The 25758-nt window shown below is 45.9% G+C and overlaps 1 protein-coding gene across 1 annotated transcript in view; it reads left to right on the top strand.

The window, feature by feature from the left end:
- Window positions 1–25758, top strand: part of ARHGEF1 (Rho guanine nucleotide exchange factor 1) — an 80884-nt gene that overhangs the window by 49667 nt on the left and 5459 nt on the right. The window contains 18 exon segments of the mRNA XM_075328392.1: window positions 2715–2750; window positions 6686–6841; window positions 7043–7148; window positions 7881–7892; window positions 10201–10377; window positions 13116–13294; window positions 13440–13583; window positions 13669–13751; window positions 16953–17078; window positions 19149–19263; window positions 19832–19932; window positions 20065–20142; window positions 21307–21382; window positions 21454–21621; window positions 21716–21803; window positions 21939–22046; window positions 24387–24448; window positions 24644–24799. Of these exon segments, the coding sequence (XP_075184507.1) occupies window positions 2715–2750; window positions 6686–6841; window positions 7043–7148; window positions 7881–7892; window positions 10201–10377; window positions 13116–13294; window positions 13440–13583; window positions 13669–13751; window positions 16953–17078; window positions 19149–19263; window positions 19832–19932; window positions 20065–20142; window positions 21307–21382; window positions 21454–21621; window positions 21716–21803; window positions 21939–22046; window positions 24387–24448; window positions 24644–24799 (1971 nt within the window).

Below are 25758 nucleotides of genomic sequence, written 5' to 3' on the forward strand. Positions count from 1 at the left end.
TCACTATTCTGCTGGTGCAGTCCCTGTGTACATACATTACATTACTGATCCTGAGTTACCTCCTGTATTATACTCCAGAGCTGCACTCACTATTCTGCTGGTGCAGTCACTGTGTACATACATTACATTACTGATCCTGAGTTACCTCCTGTATTATACTCCAGAGCTGCACTCACTATTCTGCTGGTGCAGTCACTGTGTACATACATTACATTACTGATCCTGAGTTACCTCCTGTATTATACTCCAGAGCTGCACTCACTATTCTGCTGGTGCAGTCACTGTGTACATACATTACATTACTGATCCTGAGTTACCTCCTGTATTATACTCCAGAGCTGCACTCACTATTCTGCTGGTGCAGTCACTGTGTACATACATTACATTACTGATCCTGAGTTACCTCCTGTATTATACTCCAGAGCTGCACTCACTAATCTGCTGCTGCAGTCACTGTGTACATACATTACATTACTGATCCTGAGTTACCTCCTGTATTATACTCCAGAGCTGCACTCAGTATCTATCTTCTCATTAAGTGTCTCTCATGTCTTCCTCCATTTCCAGCCACCCTTCTTCTCTAAGCATTTGTGACTGCTGCGCCATAGACATGCATGGCTTACATTCCATAATTGTTTCTTCCTTAAAGGGGTTGTCCAGGCTTAGAAAAACATGGCTGTTTTCTTTGAGGAACCACTTGGCTGTCTGTAAAATTGTAGTACAGCTGCATTAAAGGGAAGGTGTTGTCAAAAAAAAATTTTCAATAACTGAAAAAATATAAAGTATTAATGTTTTAATGTTTTGTTTACATATTATTATTTGTTTTTAACTGAGAAAAATCTAAAAAAAAATAAAAGTTTGATATTTTCCACTCTTAAACACTAGGGGGAGCAGCTGCTGAAATCCTGCTGTAGAGCTACTGTAGAACTAGCTCACATTACAGCTGCAGAAAAGTGGGCGGAGTCTGCTCTCCTGTGCGATGTCACCTCCCCCTCCCAACCTGGGGGTTTCCATAAGGATAAGGGAAGATGAAGTTTAGGATCACAGTGCGGAGCCATTTTGTTGGTGACCGCAAAGTGATCCTAATATGTCTATAGTGTCACTAAGGCCAGCTGCATAGTGCTCCACTGTATCCTGCGCCGCACTGTGTCCCAATGCCCCGCCGACTGTTTCCCAATGCCCCGCCGACTGTTTCCCAATGCCCCGCCGACTGTTTCCCAATGCCCCGCCGACTGTTTCCCAATGCCCCGCCGACTGTATCCCAATGCCCCGCCGACTGTATCCCAATGCCCCGCCGACTGTATCCCAATGCCCCGCCGACTGTATCCCAATGCCCCGCCGACTGTATCCCAATGCCCCGCCGACTGTATCCCAATGCCCCGCCGACTGTATCCCAATGCCCCGCCGACTGTATCCCAATGCCCCGCCGACTGTATCCCAATGCCCCGCCGACTGTATCCCAATGCCCCGCCGACTGTATCCCAATGCCCCGCCGACTGTATCCCAATGCCCCGCCGACTGTATCCCAATGCCCCGCCGACTGTTTCCCAATGCCCCGCCGACTGTTTCCCAATGCCCCGCTGACTGTATCTCGCACCCCCAAATACTGTGTTGCCAACCGGGATCGGAGGTCCGAGGTGACATGCGGTGAGGAGGGGTGATCCGTAGTGCAGTGCCGCTCAGGCTGCAGATCACCGCTTCAAGCCGCATGCACTCACCTGATACCTGCGCCCACAGCAACCTGTCATGTCAGCGATCACAGTACATAGCAGCAAGGAGTGGAGGCCCTAGGTGAGCACACATGGGGAGAGGGGGTAAGTGGCGGGGGAGGGAGGGAGTGTGGCGGGGGGGTGAGCGGCCGAGCGTGGCGGGGGGGTGAGCGGCCGAGCGTGGCGGTGGGGGAGCGTAAGAGCGTGGCGGGGGGGAGCGGCAGAGTGTGGAGCAGCATGCCAGGATCAGTTACGGTGCAATCTGCGCTGCCCGGCAGCGGCACTCATTCCATCCATCTTGGCGGGTGATGGGGAAAGTAGAGCACACAGCACACGCTGTGAGCTCCACAAAAATGGCGCTGATCTCTTCCCTCTGCTGTGATCTGGACAGCCCAGGGGGCGCGTGCAGATGACAGCAGGGAGCTCTCCACTATAAAGTATAGAGGTTGGAGTCCGACTATCAGAGTCAATGCCCTGGGCGCTGCCATAAATGAGGTGAGTAACTGTCGTTACAAATACCAAATCCAAGATGGCCACCGCCAGTGCCTCCACTAAAATTAGAATTAAATAAAAACTAAATAAACAGGGAGTTTAATTTTGTATTAAAAATGCTTGATTCCATAATCACGATTATTAATACAAAAATCAAAAAAACGCGACACCTCCCCTTTAAAGTCGCGCTGCGCCACCGGACATGTGCAAGTGCCGCTGTTTTTGTACTATAGCAGCCATACTTTCAAAACCCTGGACAATCCCTTAAATACCGAAAAAAACAGTAAATATTTAACTTTTTTGTGTCGTTCCTCTATTGTTCCTCTGGGAAATATATTAACAAATAGACAGCTGGGTGTTTTTAGAAGAGGGGGGGGGTGTCCACACTAAGGCTTACACTGTCAAAAGGGACATCAAGGGGTTATGGGTGGCGTGCTCTTGTCCTGGCTCATCTTCATCACTCCTTTTTTTTGTTTTTTCCCTTCTCTCTGCTCCTCCCCGTGTTTTTCACAGATTTTGAGACCAGACCGACAAAGGTTGAGGCTGAAGGTATCTTCAGAATATAGAAACCCCCCCCCCCCCATTCTTCCTTTTTCTCCTCAATACCAAACATATGTCACCATTCAAGCAACCGCATGATGGAATGTACCAAAAGTTCACCAGGGGGGTGGGGGTTGCTTTGCAGCATGGGGGCCACTTTTGACTAACTTTTTTTGGGACAGGACGAGTTGATTGCAGCCACAGATTGAAGCCTCAGTCCAACAACCTTGAGGGATTTTAACACCTTGAATGAACTAACTAAATTTTCCAGAGCATGACCCTCCTGAGTTACTGTAGATTTAAAGGGGGGTTGTCAACATTTTTTGTTTTTTACTTAAATTTATGTATATGGGGATAAGAATCATTTTTGTAATTTGGTTTCATTAAAAATTTTGCCCCGTTTGGTTTTTACAGCCACTTTGCTTCCATGCACATTCAACTTTGATGTGGTCTGCGACCTTGAATTAGTCGAGAGGAGCTCAAAAAAAGACATACATGAGTTAAAAACTTCCTGGGTGACTTTAATAGCTAGCTGACTGACAGATTCTCAGTTACCTCATTCTGCAGTTAGCATTAAACAGTGCAATGTAGATGCTGTAGAAGGCAAATGGTGCAAAATTTTTAATTAAAGTGAATGGCAAAAATTATATTTAGCCCCAATTACATGTATTTAAGTAAAAAAATATATATTGTTTTTGTTTGTGGCAAACCCCCTTTAAGCACACCTCTTTCTCTCTCCCATGAGGAAGTTAAGCAACAGTCTTTAGCAAGGCAATGGTCACTTTGCTCATAATTTACTGTAGATATGACAAATCGCAAGTTTTTCATAGTGTAAAGGATGTAGATATTTTTGTACTGATTTTTTTTTTTTTCAATTGCTCCTTAAATGCAAAATTCAACAACTTTTTAAACAGTTGTTTGTCTGTTTTTTTTGCAACGTTCCTACGTTTGATGTTGTAGAGCCTGTGCTACTCCTTTGCTTAGCAGGTTACCCTGCTGTTTCTGACATAGTTCCTTTGGCATACTCTGCAGGGAGGAGAGAGGAATGACATACTCCTCGGTATCTGTCTCTTATTCCATATATGAGCATATATCCTTCAGCAACTGCATTAAAACGGGAAGTTGGTGCAGGAATGAAGCTGTGCTGATACATGAGAGCTAGTAGATTTGCAAATTGCCTTTTTAGAGAGGAAGAGGACTAGAATTCTAGTGCCACCTTATGGAATTAGCAATCCGAAAAGTCACTATCGACAATTTCCACATGACTTAGGATAAGAAGTCAAACCAGATACTTTGTTTGCACACACGTGTTTTGAGGTATTTGCCCCTCAACAGTGCAAAGCAGGAGGTTTGATTTGGCTCTAGTAGTCTGCTGGTTAAAGGGTTAATATTGACTTTAGGTGACACTTGAGGTCTAGACGTTTTCTACTCTGAATAACGACCCTTGCCACATGACTTAGGGTAAGAAGCCAAACCAGATACTTTGTTTCCAGACATGTGTTTTGAAGTATTTGCTCCTCAACAGTGCAAAGCAGGAGGTTTGATTTGGCTTTAGAAGTCTGCTCGTTAAAGGGTTGATACTGACTTTAGGTGACACTTAAGGTCTAGACCTTTTCTACTCTGAATAACAACCCTTGCCACATGACTTAGGATAAAAAGCCAAACCAGATAATTTATTTGCAGGCACGTGTTTCAAAGTATTTGCCCCTCAACAGTGCAAAGCAAGAGGTCTGATTTGGCTGTAGGAGAAGTCTACTCAATATAGGGTCTATATTGACTTTTAGGACCCTTTAGACCCCCCAGTCAGAGGCCTCTCCCTACAGCCAAATCAGATCTGCTTTGCACTGAGGAGGCGAAAACACCCCGAAACATGTCTTTTCAAATAGAATATTTGGTTTGGCTTTTATTCCACATGACAAGGTTCGATATTGACTTTAGGTGATGCTAAAGTTCTAGACTTCTCCCTCTCTGAATAACGATCCTTGCCACATGGCTTAGGATAAGAAGCCAAACCAGATACTTTATTTGCAGACACGTGTTTCAAAGTATTTGCCCCTCAACAGTGCAAAGCAAGAGGTCTAATTTGACTGTAGGAGAAGTCTGCTCAATAAAGGGTCAATATTGACTTTTATGACCCTTTAGATCCCAGTCAGAAGCCTCTCCTACAGCCAAATCAGATCTCCTGCTTTGCACTGAGGAGGTGAAAACCCCCCGAAACATGTCTTTGCAGATGGAATATATGGTTTGTCTAATATTCACATGGCAAGGTTTGATATTGATGTTAGGTGACGCTAAAGGTCTAGTCCTCTTCCTCTCTGTATAACGACCCTTTAATGACGCTTAGTATGACCTAGGATAAGATGCCAAACCAGATACTCTATTTGCAGACACATGTTTTGAGGTATTTGCCCCTCTGCAGTGCAAAGCAAGAGGTCTGATTTGGCTGTAAGAGAGATCTCTAATGCAATGCTCATTAAATGGTCTATATTGACATTTAGGACCCCTTAGACCCCAGTCAGAGGCCTCTCTTACTGCCAAATTAGATCTCGGGCTTTGCACTGAGGAGGTGAAAACACCCCAAAACATGTCTCTGCAAATAGAATAACTGGTTTGGCTTTTATTCACATGGGAAGGTTTGATATTACCTTGAGGTGATGCTAAAGGTCTAGTCCTCTTCCTCTCTGTATAACGACCCTTGGCACATGGCTTAGGATGAGAAGCCAAACCATGTTCTCTGTTTGCAGCTACACATTTGAGGTATTTGCCCCTCAACAGTACAAAGCAAGAGGTCTGATTTGGCTGTAAGAGACGTCTGCTTGTTAAGGGGTCAATATTGACTTTTAGGACCCCTTAGACATCAGTCAGAACTTCTTATACACCCAAATTGGATCTCCTGCTTTGCACTGATGAGACGAAAACACCCTGAAACATGTTTGCAAATAGGATATCTGGTTTGTCTTCTATTTCACATGGTTTAGGTGATGCTAATGGTCTAGACCTCTCCCTCTCTGAATAACGACCCTTGCCACATGACTTAGGATAAAAAGCCAAACCAGATACTCTATTTACAGATACGTGTTTTGAGGTATTTGCCCCTCAACAGTGCAAAGCAAGAGGTCTGATTTGGCTGTAGGAGGAATCTGTTCGTTAAAGAGTCGATATTGACTTTTAGGACCACTTAGACCCCAGTCAGAAGCCTCTCATACAGCCAAATCAAATCTCCTGCTTTTCACTGAGGAGGCGAAAACACTCTTAAACATGTCTTTGCAAATAGAATATCTGGTTTAGCTTTTATTCCACATGGCAAGGTTCGATATTGCTAAAGGTCACCTCTTCCTCTCTAAATAAGGACCCTTGCCACATGACTTAGTATAAGAAGCAAAACTAGATACTCTATTTACAGATACGTGTTTTGGGTATTTGCCCCTCAACAGTGCAAAGCAAGAGGTCTGATTTGGCTGTAGGAGAAATCTGTTCGTTAAAGAGTCGATATTGACTTTTAGGACCACTTAGACCCCAGTCAGAGGCCTCTCATACAGCCAAGTCAGAACTCCTGCTTTGCACTGAGGAGGGATAACCAACCCGAAACATGTCTTTGCAAATAGAAATGAATGAAGATTGCAAGATAGCCACTAATATGTGTAAAACTGTTTGACTGATCGCGTTGGGGCATCTTGCAGTATTTACAGCTAGGTCATAAATATGGTTTGTTGGGACTGAGGCTTTTGAAATCGTAAAAATAAAAATAAATCCCCCGACACCCGGAGTGGGCAGAGAGTTCCCCCTTTTTATTTCACCTACTAACAATATTTGATTTTCCCCTTTTTTATGTTCACACTTTAGTCACTGATGAGTGATTAGCCGCAGTCTGGATTTTCTGACCAATTTGCAGGAGATAGGAGAATGTTCTCATTGGTTTGATGTTCTCCTTTCTGCTCCCGCAGCTGACAAGCCGGCCGTTCCCGAGAGAAAGATCAGTCATGGGCAGAGGACCTTTGATCGGAGTGACAGCAACATGGGGAAGCCTAAACCCTCCATAGATAGTCCTGATCCAGGCGTGATGGTGACTATCCACCCACCACCCAGCGAACCCAGTGAAGGTGACACCGGTCAGTTACGTGGGGATCTAACAATGGGTTGAGAGTGATCATGGTGCACCCAACTCCATTACTTTTTCAATAGTCCGCTAAATTAATCATCCAAGCTGATGTAGACCATGGTTGGCCAGTGGGTGACTTTGTAGGTTCACACTCAATCCCTACATTTTTTTTCTTTTTTTGTTTCTTTCTATCCCACTCCAGTTTCCGATGGGACATCTTCTCTGGATGTCGCTGATGTGTCCAAAGGATCTCCAACCACAGAACTTTTCCCGACGGAGCAGCAAGAAGAGAGCGCCGAGAATGACAGGTAAGACGTCTCCAGTAGGCCATCAATGTTCCCAGTGCAGCAGCAACCCCATGTCTCCCAGTTCCTGCTGCCTCGCTATGCAATTCCCGCCTGCTTTGAGGATCCAAATCGATGAGTGGAATATTTCTCTGGCCCTGCCGCTTTACTGGCTTGGTGGTCATGCTTTCCAAGAAGTTTATTCCACCGTAATAGCGGAAGGACGCTGCTTCTCCCCCAGCTTATGCAGCCCCCTATCCTCCATCCATCAGCGAGAGGGGTGGTTTTTTTGGGTGCTTCTCCTCTTTGACGTTACTTACGTGAAGAAAGCTGAAAACAAAGCTCCTGCAACCAACCATTCTTGGTGGCCACGAAGATCTGGTTCTCCAGCAGCTTGGATGTTTTGGTTTTTTTTGACAACCCCATCCTCATGATATGATCCCGTCCGCTCTGCTGTCCATGTCTTCCCAGTGTTCCTCCATTGTATCCACATTTGCCTTGTCCTTTGACTCCGTCTTGGTCTGGACCTGGGTTTTGTCTTGTGGGGTTGTGTTGTCCTGCTCTGGCTCCGGTCCGTGCTTGGTGCATTCGTTTGCTTCGCAGCCCAGTGTGGGCTCTGGCTCTGTTCTGTGTTACCCTGCCGAGTAACACAATGGTCCCGTTCGTTGACGTGGCGCCCCCTGTCTGCTGAGCTTTCAGTGCAAATACTAAGGCATCTGTATGGAATGATTTAACCCTTGCCTGCTCTGTTCACAGACGGAAGAAAAGGTCAGTGCATGTTTGTCGTCTGATATCCCGGGAGATTTGCTAGAGGCTCGTTATAGAGCCCGGCTAAGTATTAAACACTCTGCCCAGTTTCCTCCTACCTCCTTCGCTTTGTTGGCCTGCTTACCCTCATTTTACCTTTCACTGCCACCCCACTGACCGATTGGTCTATGTGAGAGAGGACAGAGTCCATTTTGTTCTCATTATGTCCATCTTGTCTTTATAGCTAATGATGTCATAGGGCTCGGCTAATGCTGATGGGTGGGGAAGTTTCACATTTCCGTTCACGCCCCTACTGCTCTTAAAGTGCATAGTTCTGTGGAGTTATTTCTTTGTTTGAGGTACTATATAAACTGGTCACATGAGCTAATAAAGGAGAATTCTTTGAGTACACCATACTAAGTGTGCGCTGTATTGATTTCCCGAGCGCTCATAAAACATATCTTATTAATTTGGAGTTCAAAAGGCATAGAAGGAGTGTATTTCACTAACACTGGGATTTTAGAAGTTTAACTTATTGTGGACGCTTGTTTTTGTGATTACTAACCTGTCTGGCCCCGAGTAACGTTCAATGATAGTTTAGATTTCGAGCACTAGTTTGGTTACAGGCTTATGGCCAGGTAAGGTCTCTTCTAGGAAAAACATTTTTGGAATCTGTGCCACTCTTGCCCAGGCACGTATTGTCTCCATAGATATATGTATGTGACCTCTACCCTATTTTACCCCAACATATGATTTCGGGGAAGAGATGGTTTGGGATATTGACATTTCCACCCCTGGTCCTTCTGTTTTCAGGAAGGATAATCTGAAAACTCATTCTCACCTCCTGGACATGTTGTGCTCTGTCTCCTGGCAATTGGTAAATGCTGCAGACAATCAGCGGCCACTGATGGGCTACAGATTCACTCTTGCATAGATGGAACCATCAAGGTGCAACCCATCGGCGAATGCTAAAAGGTTGCTCACAACATGACCACCAGGAGACACCGTGCCGATATGGCTGGGATAGCGCCGATCCAGGAAGTGAAGGGACAGATTTTATTTTTATATCAGGGGCACTAAGGGGTTGTCGAATATTTGATACCCCCTTTTTGAAGGTATACAGACGTTTAGATGATAAAGCCAAAGATTTGCGTTGTGCCCTTGCTAAGTCGAATAGAATGAGCTCATTGACCCCAATAATTTCGGGTGATCTAGGATCTCTCTAGAGAAATAGAAAAAATTTGGTTGGTCCCAGGTTCTAAAATAATGGAGCTCGGAAACAGATGGTTCCATTCATGGTTAGTCCCGGAATCTTTGGTGGGCCCAAGACCACTTGTTTCTTGGTTGTTGGTGGAATTGGTTATTTTATGGGACCCTTTTGCAACCAGATTCCAGCTGTTGAAGAAAAACATTAGTTAAAGAGGACCAACCAACATGATTTTCATGTATAAACGAAAGCCAGTGATCTACTGGCACCATCATGCTGATTCTATACATACCTTTAGTTGGGAGATCGGATGTATACTTTCTGAAATACAGGCAAGTAAAATTTGTGAAATGCACTATTGTTTGATTGACAGGTGCAACGGAATGTCTAATAGGTGGGTTAAGTTTTGCTAGTTATTCCCGTGCTTGTCTTCTGTCTGTCCTTCCTCCTCCCTCCTCCTCCTGTAATAACAGAGACAGGGGGAGGAAGGAAAAGCAACAGTCAGGGGTGGGAATAACTAGTAAAACCCGACCCACCTATTAGATATTTCGTTGCACCTGTCAATCAAATAACAGTACATTTCACAAACTTTACTTGCCTGTATTTCAGAAACTATACATCCGATCTCACAACTAAAGGTATGTATAGAATCAGCATGATGGCACCAGTATAGCACTGGCTTTATTTTATACATGAAAATCCTGGTGGTTGGTCCTCTTTAAGTTTGAAGACTCCTTGCACATGGGATGGTCAAACAATGTGTAGGCATCTAAGGAACGTCGTTCCTGAATGTTTTTTAGATTAATGCTTTTAGATGGATCCTTGCATCCATATTACTAGTTAGGTCGTAGCATTATCTATCACACGCTGTGTACTTGTTAGTGCATTTCCAACGTTAAACCTTCACATCCCACCTTCTTCTGCCACAGATACCTTGATCTTCTCCGCAGCTGCCGCCTTTGTCTTTTTACTCTTTTTATGTCCTTGGTTAATCCTTCATGTTTCCTGACCAACACCTATCTACTCCTCCATTGCATGGCTACCCTCACCACGCCCCATCTCCTCTCCATCACTCGATGTTCGGGATATCATCCTACCGTTTCTTCGGCTTCAACTGGACAGGCATTCTAGTAAGCTGGGGCGTTCAGAGAGCTTACGAGTTTACGAGCGCAAGCGTTCACAGCGAGGTTCAGCCAAAGGCAAGCAGACGCGCTCTCGCAGCGATGTGGACCTGGAGGCTGCCGCCCGAGCCAACGACATGCAGGTCTCCTCAAGCAAGTCTAAATCAGGCAGCCTCACGTACGTTGGGAGGATAAACCTCGTCTATTGGGTTTTTTTCTTCTTATTATTGTGGTTATTGATGGTCTTGATTTGTACTTTCTAAACTTTTAGTATTAATAAACTTATTTTACTCTTTTCCAAAAAGTTGCATGACAAAACTTTACAAAAAGTTTTACACCAGTCTGGTTTTCAATCAGGTGACATTGAATTGTCACCAAATGGCCAAGACCCAACGACAGAGTTTTGCCATGCAATCGAAAAGAAATGTTGTTTTCCCATTGCTAGGTTAACCATCTCCAGATGTTCTTCAGCCAAAGGGCTTGCAACGTATTTGTATTAAATGGTTGTAAAAATACTCATCTGTTCCATCACTGATGCTTCAGTGGACTCTACCAGTCATTGTTTACTCCATGTGATCACTGCAGCCAATCACTGGCCTCAGTGGTCCTATGCCCCGCCTGTGATCATCATCGATGAGGCCAGTGATTGGCTAACGCAATCTCATTCATGTATGCGATGGTTACATCTATTCATGTAGACATGGAGCTGCGAGGGCGCGATCAAGTGACTTCCAACTTTAATTCGATCATGTACTACCCCTTTAATTTTGATGATGATGTGGCCTCCTATGACCTCTTTGGTGAGCCTTTCCAGCTATGCATAGATTCGGGAGCACAGTGGTGGTCTGTAGTACATGGCCGATTTAACCATTTCAGTACGTGGAAGGGGCCAGTTGACCTCCACCTTGGAAATCGCAATGGTGGTTGTATTGGTCAACACGCTTCTTCCAAAGAAATCAAGATAATTAAGAATTAATACAAGGGAAGATGTCACCTGACGGGCTAGAAGGATTGCATAGATTCGGGAGCAAAGTGGTGGTCTGTAGTGCACAGCCAATCAACCATTTCAGTTCATGGAAGAGTCAACTTGACCTCTACCTTGGAAATTGTAGCAGTGACTGCATTGGTCATCATTCTTCTTCCAAAGAAACTGAGATAATTAAGAATTAATAAAAATGAAGAGGTCACCTGAAGGCTTAGAAGTATTGCGTAGATTTGGGAGCAAAGTGGTGGTCTGTAGTACACGGCTAATACACCATTTCGGTTCCTGTAAGGGGCAAGTTGACCTCAACCTTGGAAATCGTAATGGTGGTTGCATTGTTCGTCACGCGCCTTCCAAAGAAAACCAATCTAATTAAGAATTAATAAAAAGGAAGAGGTCACCTGAAGGCCTAGAACGATGGAGTAGATTTGGGAGCAAAGTGGTGGTCTATAGTACAAGGCCCATAAGGGGCAAGTTGCCTGCACCTTATAAATCGTAATGGTGGTTGTATTGGTCACCCCTCTACTTCCAAAGAAACCAAGATAATTAGAAATTGATAAAAAGGAAGAGGTCACCTCAAGGCCTAGAAGGATTGTGTAGGTTCGGGAGCAGAGTGGTGGTGTGTAGTACACAGCCAATCAATCATTTCAGCACCTGAAAGTGTCAAGTTGACCTCCACTGTGGGAATCGTAATGGTGGCTTTACTGGTCATCACTCTCCTTCCAAAGAAACCAACATAATTAAGAATTAATAAAAAGGAAGAGGTCACCTGAAGGCCTAGAAGGATTGTGTAGATTCGGGAGCAAAGTGGTGGTCTGTAGAACAAGGCTGTTCAACCATTTTAGTACCTGGAAGGCTGGAAGGAGCAAGTTGACCTCCACTGGTGGCTGTATGGGTCATCACTCATTCCAAAGAAACTGAGATAATTAATAAAAAGGAAGCGGTCACCTGAAGGCCTGGAAGGATTGAGTAGATTCGGGAGCAAAGTGGTGATCTATATTACACGGCTAGTCAACCATTTCAGTACCTGGAAGGGGCAAATTGACCTCCACCTTGGAAATAGTAATGGTGGTTGTATTGGTCATCACTCAACTTCCAAAGAAACCAAGATCATTAAGAATGCAGATTCGGGAGCAAAGTGGTGGTCTGTAGTACACGGCCGATAAACCATTTCAGTACCTGGAAGGGTCAAGTTGACCTCCACTGTCGGAATCTTAATGAGGGTTATATTGGTCATTACTTTTCTTCCAAAGAAACCAAGATAATTAAGAATTAATAAAAAGGAAGAGGTCACCTGAAGGCTTAGAAGTATTGTGTAGATTCGGGAGCAAAGTGGTGGTCTGTAGTACGTGGCCAATCAACTATTTCAGTACCTGGAAGGGGCAAGTTGACCGCCACCTTGGAAATCATGATGGTGCTTGTATTGGTCATCACTCTTCTTCAAAGGAAACCCAGATAGTTAAGAATTAATAAAAAGGAAGAGGTCACCTGAAGGATTAGAAGGATTGAGTAGATTCGGAAGCAAAGTGGTGGTCTGTAGTACGTGGCCGATCAACCATTTCAGTACCTGGAAGGGGCAAGTTGACCGCTACCTTAGAAATCGTAATGATGGTTGTATTGGTCATCACTTTTCTTCCAAGGAAACTGAGATAATTAAGAATTAATGAAAGGGAAGCAGTCATCTGAAGGCTTGGAAGGGTTGCTTGAAAATTTGTCAAATTTTTTGAAAAATTTAAGTTTGAACGTTCACTTCTTAAAAAGTAATTTTCTAATATATTGTTACCTATTTCCATTGTTTTGTGACCATCCCCCTGGTCCAACTAGTCCTTGCTCTGGGACTTCATAACCTTGTTCCTCCTTTTTACATGGATGAACCCTTATTTCTTATGGGTTTTTTTTTTTTTTAACTTTGTCCCTTTCTGTTTTCACTGTAGCCCGGAGCCTGGAGGGAGTGGAGATAGTCAACAGTCCTTTCTGCTTACCCAGTCTGAGGAGACTGAGCCGCGCGTTTTGGAGGCCGAGAACGACCCCCCAAACTGGAGGGATCTCGTCCCCCCTGAAACACTCCTCAGGCTGAAGAAAAGCGAAATCAAGCGGCAAGAGGTCATCAATGGTATGAGTTTATCAAGTTTCCTAGGGTTTGCCATCTTGAAAGAGTAAAGAAAAAGAGTATATACCTATCCAGAACTTATATTGGGGAGAGAAAAGGGGTGTATGGGTAATTAATAGCTATGAATTCTCTGTCCCTCCCCTCTTAGAGCTGCTCTTCACTGAACACGCTCATGTGCGGATGCTTCACGTGTTACACGACATCTTCTATATTCCCATGAAGAACGTCTGGAACCCCGTTGCAGAGCTGGAGAACATTTTCCCCAGCCTTGATGACCTGATTGAGGCGCATGGTGAGTTTGCCCAGTTCTCTTCATACGATACGTTTCCCCTCTTCTTCCTCCTGGTCTTATATCTTTACCAATCCAACTTTTGTAGCTATACTTTTGGACAACTTGAAGAAGCTGCGCTTAGAAAATAACTTCATCATCCATGAGATTGGGAGCACACTGCTGCATCGGGTGAGTGGTGGTCTTCCACACATTTGGAACATGGTCGAGGTCTGTACATTTTATCTCATTTCTAGCAAAAGGAGTTTTCTGGACCTATGATACTGATCCTTAGAATAGGGCCTAAAAACCATGGTTTCTCTGTGTATAAAGCAGGCTCAGGAGCTGAGTCTGAGTGGGCTGGCTATTTATAGAGCGGACTCAGAAGCTGAGCCTGGATGGAGTGCCTTTGTATATAGTGGACTCAGGAACTGAACCTGGGTGGGGTGACTGTGTATAGAGCAGACTCGGGAGCCGAGCCCAAGTGGGCTGCCTGTGTATAGTGTGGACTCAGGCACTGGGCCTGGTTATGGTACCTATATATAGTGAGCTCAGGAGCTAAGCCCGGGAGGGCTGCTTCTGTATAGAGTGAGCTCAGGATCTGAGCCCAGGTGGGATGCCTGTGTATATAGTGGACTCAGGAACTGAACCTGGGTGGGGTGACTGTGTATAGAGCAGACTCGGGAGCTGAGCCCAAGTGGGCTGCCTGTGTATAGTGTGGACTCAGGCACTGGGCCTGGGTATGGTACCTATATATAGTGAGCTCAGGAGCTAAGCCCGGGTGGGCTGCTTCTGTATAGAGTGAGCTCAGGATCTGAGCCCGGGTGGGATGCCTGTGTATATAGTGGACACAGGAAATGAGACTGGGATGGGTGCCTGTGTATAGAGTGGGCTCAGGAGCTGAGACTGGGTGTGGTGTTTGTGTATAGAGCAAACTCAGGAGCTGAACCCTGGTGGGATGCCTATGTATATAGTTGACACAGGAGCTTAGTTCTGAGTTGGGTGTCTGTGTATAGAGCAGGCTCAAGAGCGGAGTCTGTGTGTGGTGCCTGTGTATATAGTGGACACAGGAGCTTCGTCCGGGTGTGGTGCCTGTATATAGGGTGGGCTCAGGAGCTGAGAATGGTTGGGGTGCCTGTGCATATAGTGGACACAGGAGCTTAGTCTGGGCTTGGTTCCTGTGTATAGTGTGGGCTCAGGAGCTGAGAATGGTTGGGGTGCCTATATATATAGTGTACACAGGGGCTTAGTCCGGGTTGGGTGCCTATGTATATAGTGGACACAGGAGCTTAGTCCGGGTTGGGTGCCTGTGTATAGGGTGGGCTCAGGAGCTGAGAATGGTTGGGGTGCCTGTGTATACAGTGGACACAGGAGCTTAGTTCTGGGTTGGGTGCCTGTGTATAGGGTCTGCTCAGGAGCTGAGAATGGTTGGGGTGCCTGTGTATATAGTGGACACAGGAGATTAGTTCTGGGTTGGGTGCCTGTGTATAGGGTGGGCTCAGGAGCTGAGAATGGTTGGGGTGCCTGTGTATATAGTGGACACAGGAGCTTAGTCCGGCTTGGGTGCCTGTGTATAGAGCGGGCTCAGGAGCTGAGAATGGTTGGGGTGCCTGTGTATAGAGCGGACTCAGGAGCTGACAATGGTTGGGGTGCCTGTGTATAGGGTGGGCTCAGGAGCTGAGAATGGTTGGGGTGCCTGTGTATAGAGCGGGCTCAGGAGCTGACAATGGTTGAGGTGCCTGTGTATAGAGCGGACTCAGGAGCTGACAATGGTTGGGGTGCCTGTGTATAGAGCGGGCTCAGGAGCTGAGAATGGTTGGGGTGCCTGTGTATAGAGCGGACTCAGGAGCTGACAATGGTTAGGGTGCCTGTGTATAGAGCGGGCTCAGGAGCTGAGAATGGTTGGGGTGCCTGTGTATATAGTGGACACAGGAGCTTAGTCCGGCTTGGGTGCCTGTGTATAGAGCGGGCTCAGGAGCTGAGAATGGTTGGGGTGCCTGTGTATAGAGCGGACTCAGGAGCTGACAATGGTTGGGGTGCCTGTGTATAGGGTGGGCTCAGGAGCTGAGAATGGTTGGGGTGCCTGTGTATAGAGCGGGCTCAGGAGCTGACAATGGTTGAGGTGCCTGTGTATAGAGCGGACTCAGGAGCTGACAATGGTTGGGGTGCCTGTGTATAGAGCGGGCTCAGGAGCTGAGAATGGTTGGGGTGCCTGTGTATAGAGCGGACTCAGGAGCTGACAATGGTTGAGGTGCCTGTGTATAGAGCGGGCTCAGGAGCTGAGAATGGTTGGGGTGCCTGTGTATAGAGCGGGCTCAGGAGCTGACAATGGTTGAGGAGCCTGTGTATAGAGCGGACTCAGGAGCTGACAATGGTTGGGGTGCCTGTGTATAGAGCGGGCTCAGGAGCTGAGAATGGTTGAGGTGCCTGTGTATCGCATTTAAGTAGTACAGTCGCGTGAACCCGCTAGATTCGCAGCCAGGGGGATTCTGAAAGCCTTCATGGCTGCTCTCTAGCCTGACACTGGGATTGATAACAAAATGTCACATTTTGTCCCTTTAAATAAACAAGGCCTCTAATGACTTTGTCGACTGAAAAAAAATAAATAAATAAAGTTATGGCTCTAATAATAAATAATAATAATAATAATAATAATAATGATGGCTCTTGGAAGAAAAGGAAAAAATATCAGAGTTACAAAAAAGAAAAATCTCCGGGCCTGAAGGTGTTAAGCACCATATTAACACTTTACATATAAATGTAATCTGCAGAGAAAGTAGAGTCACATCTTAATAAATTAAATATTGTCGGATAGTTTTTGTAAATAAAAATAATTTAATGCTTATTAAAAATGTTAGCCATTTTTGAGATATTAACACTTTTATTTACCGCTCGTTGCCTTGGAGACCGACCACCGCTGCTAGACTGCAAAATGCGTGCAGTGCTTACAAGCTCTTTTCTATTAAGCCACGATTGCTGGAGAGCGCTGTTCGCTCCTAATCCCAGCTAGCTTCAGCACAGCGCTTACAAGCTAAACAGCCGAGGTGGTCGGTCTCCTAGGCAACGAGATGTAAACAAAAGAAAAGTGTTAATATCTCGGGACTGGGTGAAAATTTTAATAAGCAGTAAATTATATAAGTGCTTGTTTTTACGTGAACTATCCAAAAGTATCCATTTATAAAAGTTGACAAAACCCCTTTAAGTTTAGGGTTATGTTATATATTTTAGTTTATATGGTGTTGTATGTTTTGATGACGCTTCTGCTCTCACGTAGAAGATGCTCAATGGTTTCCCTCCAAGGAGCGGCCGCCCCGGGAGGATTTCCAGGCAACCTTGTTATGGCAACCGGTGAGGACCTTGTGTGTTCACGCCTGTCGCTGTCTTCTCCTCTAGTTCGATGGTACTGAAGGATCCTGGTTTCAGAAGATCTCCTCAAGGTTTTGCAGTCGCCAACCGTTTGCTCTGGAGCAACTAAAGCAGAAGCAGAAGAAAGACCCTCGATTTACACAGCTAATTCAGGTAATTTGGGGTCAGACCATTAATACCCTCTTCTAAGTGCTAGAACAAGTGGAGGAAAGTAGAGGCCTTGTCTTCTTTTTTTTTTTTTTTTTTTTGAAGGCCAAATGGTAAGCCTCCATTGGGGGCCACTGGCAACTGTGCTAGTGTAGCACCCAGGGATATGGGGTACTCGGTTCCGGGCAGTACAGGTTTTGGGGAAGTGGCCGTTACCCGGATCCACACCCTGGGCCCTTTTTGTATTGGGGACATTTACAGGGGAGAATAAGATAATGTCCACTTGTGACACCACTTGCGGTGTTGCGGCGAAGTGTAGGGAGCCTCCGCTGCACAATGTCCACTACTGGGGCTGGTGGTATTGGCAGCTAGAATGGTAGACCCTCCGCAAGCAGGGCCGGGCCCCAGAGGGTGTATGGTGCAGAGGGCGTCGGAAGAAGGTAGTCCACACAGGTGTTCAGTGCAACCGGTTTACTCACTGCTGGTAGATGTTGACTGGTTGCCCGAGGCCGGCTGGTTTCGCCTCCAGGTCCCCTTCATCCCAGTGCCAGTTTGGTTCTCTGGTAAATGGGTCCCTGTGGTATGGAATAATTGGGGGTCCCCGTTCTGTAGTTTGTCCACTTCTGTCTGCCTGACGGTAGCGTGAACCCTGTGGGGTTGGAGTCTCTGGTCCTGTCCCCGGTTCTCCTGTTGCTACTGAGTGTTCGGATTCTTTAGGGTCAGCAAGGTCCTTGATGGTCCCCTTTGCTGTGCAGGTGTTAACAGGTCGGCCTGGACCTCTGTCCTGTCCTAGGGTCCTGTACCCCGTCGGTGCGTAGTTCTGGGAGTACTCCACCGGCAACCACTTCTCCTGGGTGCCAGGTCACCGTTAACCCGAGTCAGAACGTCTCCTTACGTCCACCTTTACTCCTCTCCACTTCCTCTTTCCCTCTTAGATTGACTGCTGACGTCTTCTGTCCACAGTCTGCCCCCCCACGTGGTCAACTAGTGGATTGGACTGGCTCCACCTCTAGGCGGCCATCCATTGGTCCCACCCTAGCTGAGTACCATTGTATGGGGGATTGTTGAGGAAAACTGGGATTACCTGGGTTTCTGTTGGTACCGGCACTGGGGTTCTGGGTCCCTAAGGGGGTAGGCCCTGCATCCTTGTGAGGATGCAGAACCTTGTAGCCCCTTATGGTTTCAGGGGCACTACATTAGGGCTAGTTGAAAGTTTCTTATGTCATGGTGCTGTCGCGCACGTGACTAGCAGGGTTTCCCGAGTACCTGGTAAACCCACAGATGATGTTACAACACACAGGGAACATAGGGGTCACAATACAACGGAGGGTGAGGGGGCACCTCCTGAACTTGCCACACGCTGCCTCCTGGATTCCCTAGCGTCCCTATACAGGTTCTTGCAACCTGTCGCCAAGCCAAATACCTTAGGCCCTCAGCTATCCCTGCACTCACCCTGGCTAGTGAGCAGGCTGACAAGATCACTAGTCTCGCCACTGCAATACAGAAACACGAAGGAATACAAACAATACAATACAGGCAGGGGAAATAGACATGCAAGGACAAGCCACTCCAGGCGGCTTCAGTGCAACAAACACCACAGCTGCACACAACACCACAGGCTCCTTCCAAAGTGGACCTAATAGAAATGAGGAATCAGTTTCTATCACAGGCATCATGTGATCAGATGACATCACTTATATAGGGAAGGGGAGTGATCCCAAAGAGCCACAGCTGAGATTAGCAGCTACAGCCCGCAGCCAGGCAGGAAAGGGTGCTAACCCTTTACAGCTCCACAAAGAAGGAGATGTTATTAAATAACAGTAGTGAACCTGCCAGCGGCGAGGCGCTGTGACCTGCTGACACCAGATTCACCCGTGGTCTCCCCAGTTGGAGATACACTCATAACAAGTGCATGTCTTGAACCATGACATCATGACTACTGTGCGTTTTGGCTGAGCCGCAGTACCAGACCCAACCTGCAGACAGGACTGGCGCTGTTTCTGCTTGGAGGATGCATTTTTTTGCTAATCTGAAGCCCTCTGTGAATTCGTCTTTGCCATCTTTTACCCTCCACAGGAAGCGGAAAGCAATCCGCAATGTAGACGTCTCCAGTTGAAGGATATTATTCCATTCGAGATGCAGAGATTGACCAAATACCCTCTCCTTCTGCAGAACATTGCCAACCTGACAGGTGAGGATACATAAGTGTGTACATTTATGGCAAAGCGTTCTCATTGGTGGAGCACTTAAAGGGCACCTGAGATCCTAGTGATAAAGGAGTTTTCTGTCTGCAGTTTGTTTTAAAAAATACAAAAAAAAGTGCTTTATTCACCCTTCCCAGGTCCAGCACCAAGTCTCCACCACTGCTCCTTGTTTCTGGTATTGTTTTGAGCGCTGCAGGCAATCGGTGAACTCAGTCGCTCTGTTACTTGAATGATTGACTATAGTGCTGCCGACCATAACAGCCACCGGCAAAAGTGGTAGAGACTGTGTGCTGGACCTGAGGAGGGTGAGTAAAGAAAAGTTTAAAAAAAAAACTGGGGACAGGGGTTACCTGAAACCAGAAAACCTTCTTAAGGTGGCTATATTGTCCAAATGTATTTTTGTTGGCCCCATCCGACCTTCTAAAATATTTTGGAAAAGCAGGATCGGGCAGTTGGATTTCAACATGTCCGATCATCTTGTTTCGTGTATGGGAGATCGATATATGATTTCATGGACTTTCCCTCCATTAATGTGATCTTGTCGAATCCTAACAGAGGAGGAAGAGGAGAAGCAGAGGGTGCAGAAAGCAGCGGAGTGCTGCCGGCAGATCCTAAATCATGTCAACACCGAAGTGCGAGAAATGGAGAACAAAATGGTATGAGAACAGTAACAACCGGGTAATGGGAGAGTTAGGGCTTCCTCCACCTTACAAGAGCACCACATTCGGAAGATCATGGGTAATGCCGCTTTGTTTTCTTAAGATTCTTACTGTTGGCTTGTTTTGCAGAAACTATTCGACTACCAAAGACGTCTTGACACATCTAACTTGAAGCAGAGCAATGATCCGCTGTTCATGGAGTTCAAGGTATTGGCTATCGGCAAGACATTCTTCCGCATTGTGGTCACTTTCCATATTATTTAGCTTGGGTTCCTCAGACTTAGAGGAGAAGACAAAAAAGAGAGCTGTTAGTGGAGAAGCAGAAAGAGCTGGGGTTCCTCAGACTAAGAGGAGAAGAGAAAGAGAGCTGAGGTTCCTCAGATTTAGAAGAGAAAGAGAGCTGAGGTTCCTCAGATTTAGAAGAGAAAGAGAGCTAAGGTTCCTCAGATTTAGAGAAGAGAAAGAGAGCTGAGGTTCCTCAGATTTAGAAGAGAAAGAGAGCTGAGGTTCCTCAGATTTAGAGAAGAGAAAGAGAGCTGAGGTTCCTCAGATTTAGAGGAGAAGAGAAAGAGAGCTGAGGTTCCTCAGATTTAGAGGAAAAGAGAAAGAGAGCTGAGGTTCCTCAGATTTAGAGGAGAAAGAGAGCTGAGGGTCCTCAGATTTAGAGGAGAAGAGAAAGAGAGCTGAGGGTCCTCAGATTTAGAGGAGAAGAGAAAGAGAGCTGAGGTTCCTCAGATTTAGAGGAGAAGAGAAAGAGAGCTGAGGTTCCTCAGATTTAGAGGAAAAGAGAGAGCTGAGGTTCCTTAGATTTAGAGGAGAAGAGAAAGAGAGCTGAGGTTCCTCAGATTTAGAGGAGAAGAGAAAGAGCTGAGGTTCCTCAGATTTAGAGGAGAAGAGAAAGAGCTGAGGTTCCTTAGATTTAGAAGAGAAGAAGAAAGACCTGGGTTTCCTCAGACATGGAGGAGAAGAAGAAAGAGACCTAGGGTTCCTCAGACTTGGGAGAGGATGAGAGAGATTCTAATGGAAATTGTCGTTGTCTTCTGCCCGGCCTTTGGAACCCATTATTGTGTTGGAGCCCTAAGACCCCCATTCATATTATATGATAGGTGATCAGTGTCCCATTCCTGAGACCCCACAATCACTAGAACTGGGGCTCTGATCTCTAGTTTCTCATAATTGCATGAAGCAACATGGATGCATATGAACGTTGCCACTAAGTGTCTTTGGGACTGGTGGAAGTAGACACGAGCAGGGATATTAACCCTTTAAATACAAGATTTAGGAATTCTGAGTAATTAAAGGGGGGCTTTCAATGAAGACGTGTCCCAATTAGTTAAACTTTACATATGTAAAGATTTTTTTTGTTTCCAGAGCATGGACATTACGAAGAAAAACCTCATCTATGAAGGAGCGCTCACGTGGAGAGTCAGCAAAGAAAAGTCTTTCGGTGAGGGTGGTGTACTGTCTTTGGTTTTGGCCCGTGGTCCGGTCTTGGTCTTATTTCTCTTTGTTTTCCAGATGTTCATGTTCTTCTCTTGGACGACATCTTGATGCTGCTCCAGAAACAGGACGAGCGTTTAGTTTTGAAGTGCCAAAGTCGGACGATCACCCCGGCGCCGGATGGCAAACTCATGCTGAGTCCGGTCATTAAGCTGAATACCGCGATGGCCCGGGAGGTGGCCACCGGTCAGTTTCCCTACAGCACCTCCAGAGGAGACAAGAAGTATTGCATGCTGGCCATTAAAAATCAAAATCCCATTAATCCTATCATCTCTTGCAGATAATAAAGCCTTCTTTGTCATCTTCAAGTGGGAGGACAGAGCGCAGATCTACGAGCTGGTGGCACCGACCACTTCTGAGAAAAAAACGTAAGTGCAAGATATCCGGTAATTTAGTCGTAAAATTGTCCGTGGAACAATGACTTGATCAGCCTGCGAGTGGCGCTATAGATGCCCACATTGACAGATTTCATATAATAAAAACATTTTGTCTCCTTTTTAAAGATGGTTTACCCTCATCAGTCAGAATACTGGACGCCTGGAGTCATCTGTGCCTTACAAATCTAAATCCTCATTCCATAGCCCGGTTATGCTTCCACAGAGCCCGACCTAGTGAGTAGATGACGTAGTCATGGCCTCTATCCATGATGCTTGTAATATGTACAGCAGCCTGCACTCTGCATCGTATGTACATACAGTAGCCTGTGTCATATGTGCATACAGCAGCCTGCATTCTGCATTATATGTGCATACAGCAGCCTGCATTCTGCATTATATGTGCATACAGCAGCCTGCATTCTGCATTATATGTGCATACAGCAGCCTGCATTCTGCATTATATGTGCATACAGCCGCCTGCATTCTGCATTATATGTGCATACAGCAGCCTGCATTCTGCATTATATGTACATACAGCAGCCTGTACTCTGCATTATATGTGCATACATCAGCCTGCACTTTGCATTATATGTGCATACAGCCGCCTGCACTCTGCATTATATGTGCATACAGCCGCCTGCACTCTGCATTATATATGCATACAGCAGCCTGTACTCTGCATTATATGTACATACAGCCGCCTGCACTCTGCATTATATGTGCATACAGCCGCCTGCACTCTGCATTATATATGCATACAGTCGCCTGCACTCTGCATTATATGTGCATACAGCCGCCTGCACTCTGCATTATATGTGCATACAGCCGCCTGCACTCTGCATTATATATGCATACAGCCGCCTGCACTCTGCATTATATATGCATACAGCAGCCTGTACTCTGCATTATATGTACATACAGCAGCCTGCACTCTGCATTATATGTGCATACAGCAGCCTGCACTCTGCATTATATGTGCATACAGCAGCCTGCACTCTGCATTATATGTACATACAGCAGCCTGCACTCTGCATTAGATGTGCATACAGCCGCCTGCACTCTGCATTATATATGCATACAGCAGCCTGTACTCTGCATTATATGTACATACAGCCGCCTGCACTCTGCATTATATGTGCATACAGCCGCCTGCACTCTGCATTATATATGCATACAGTCGCCTGCACTCTGCATTATATGTGCATACAGCCGCCTGCACTCTGCATTATATGTGCATACAGCCGCCTGCACTCTGCATTATATATGCATACAGCCGCCTGCACTCTGCATTATATATGCATACAGCAGCCTGTACTCTGCATTATATGTACATACAGCAGCCTGCACTCTGCATTATATGTGCATACAGCAGCCTGCACTCTGCATTATATGTGCATACAGCAGCCTGCACTCTGCATTATATGTACATACAGCAGCCTGCACTCTGCATTATATGTACATACAGCAGCCTGCACTCTGCATTATATGTGCATACAGCAGCCTGCACTCTGCATTATATGTGCATACAGCAGCCTGCACTCTGCATTATATGTGCATACAGCAGCCTGCACTATGAATTTTCTGTACATACAGCAGCCTGCACTCTGCATCATATCTACATACAGTAGCCTACACATTGCATCATATGTACATACAGCAGTCTGCACTATGCATGGTATGTACATACAGCAGCCTGTACTTTGCATTGTGTATATAGAGCAGCCTGCACTCTGCATTATATGTGCATGTAGCAGCTTGCACTATGAATTGTCTGTACATACAGCAGCCTGCACTCTGCATCATATCTACATACAGTAGCCTGCACGTTGCATCATATGTACATACAGCAGCCTGCACTATGCATGGTATGTACATACAGCAGCCTGTACTTTGCATTATGTGTATATAGAGCAGCCTGCACTCAACATCATATGTACAAGCAGAAGCCTGCACTTTGTGTCATATATACATACAATAGCCTGCACTCTGCATCATATGTTCATATAGCAGCCTGCATTATTTGTATATTCAGCAGCCTGCGCTTTGATTCATATGTACATACAGCAGCCTGCACGCTGCATTATTAGTACGTACAGCAGCCTGTACTCTGCATTCAATGTACATGCAGCAGCCTGCACTCTGCATCATATGTACATACAGCAGCCTGCACTCTCCATGATATGTATATACAGCAGCCTGCACTCTGCATCAAATGTACATACAGCAGCCTGCACTCTCCATGATATGTATATACAGCAGGAGTGCACTCTGCATGATATGTACATACAGCAGCCTGCACTCTCCATGATATGTATATACAGCAGTCTGCACTCTCCATGATATGTATATACAGCAGCCTGCACTCCACATTACTAGTACGTACAGCAGCCTGCACTCTGCATGATCTGTACATATAGCTCACGTTCCCTATGTAAATGGAGCAATATTACACATTTTGGATTTGGAATCCATTAGATCCCGGTGCCTATTGGACACGACCATATTATTTATCATTTCCTGTAGTTTTCTGCTGGTTTTAACCTTTCGGGTTTTTATTTATTTTTTTAATTCTAGTGATCAATTTCTGGCAAGTTCAGAAAACGGCAGCTCCATGAAAGACTCTGCTACGAAGGACGGTGAGAAATCCCGAGCCCGCCCCTCCCGGACAAGCCCTGACCTTCACGGGGCCATGTAACGCTGCATATACAGGACCTCCCGTATCCTCCTGTGCGGACGTGGCCCCGCCACAGCCGCCCCCGCACCACACCTAAGAGAACCAGACGCTACAAATCTCCAGACGTCACTGATTCATCCTCCTTTTGTATGTGCAGGAAAGGAGGAATCTATGGAAGACGGCGGCCTAGGGGGTGAAGACCACCCTGGAGACCCGTCTGCAGAACATCTGCTGGAGCACGGATTTCAGCCCTACAAGCTGAACCCATTCACCAGCTCCGGGGGAAACGTGGCCAGCGAGGCCCTAGAAGAAGGTACGAAGGAACCGGAAGCAGAGACTAATGCAAAATGTAACTCCGGATCACTAATGTAATGTATGTACACAGTGACTGCACCAGCAGAATAGTGAGTGCAGCTCTGGAGTATAATACAGGAGGTAACTCAGGATCAGTAATGTAATGTATGTACACAGTGACTGCACCAGCAGAATAGTGAGTACAGCTCTGGAGTATAATACAGGAGGTAACTCAGGATCAGTAATGTAATGTATGTACACAGTGACTGCACCAGCAGAATAGTGAGTGCAGCTCTGGAGTATAATACAGGAGGTAACTCAGGATCAGTAATGTATTTACACAGTGACTGCACCAGCAGAATAGTGAGTGCAGCTCTGGAATATAATACAGGAGGTAACTCAGGATCAGTAATGTATGTACACAGTGACTGCACCAGCAGAATAGTGAGTGCAGCTCTGGAGTATAATACAGGAGGTAACTCAGGATCAGTAATGTAATGTATGTACACAGTGACTGCACCAGCAGAATAGTGAGTACAGCTCTGGAGGATAATACAGGAGGTAACTCAGGATCAGTAATGTAATGTATTTACACAGTGACTCCACCAGCAGAATAGTGAGTACAGCTCTGAAGGATAATACAGGAGGTAACTCAGGATCAGTAATGTATGTACACAGTGACTGCACCAGCAGAATAGTGAGTGCAGCTCTGGAGTATAAAACAGGAGGTAACTCAGGATCAGTAATGTAATGTATGTACACAGTGACTGCACCAGCAGAATAGTGAGTGTAGCTCTGGAGTATAATACAGGAGGTAACTCAGGATCAGTAATGTAATGTATGTACACAGTGACTGCACCAGCAGAATAGTGAGTACAGCTCTGGAGGATAATACAGGAGGTAACTCAGGATCAGTAATGTAATGTATTTACACAGTGACTGCACCAGCAGAATAGTGAGTGCAGCTCTGGAGTATAA

The sequence above is a fragment of the Anomaloglossus baeobatrachus genome, chromosome 11, assembly GCF_048569485.1.
Source record: "Anomaloglossus baeobatrachus isolate aAnoBae1 chromosome 11, aAnoBae1.hap1, whole genome shotgun sequence".
Lineage (NCBI taxonomy): Eukaryota > Metazoa > Chordata > Amphibia > Anura > Aromobatidae > Anomaloglossus > Anomaloglossus baeobatrachus.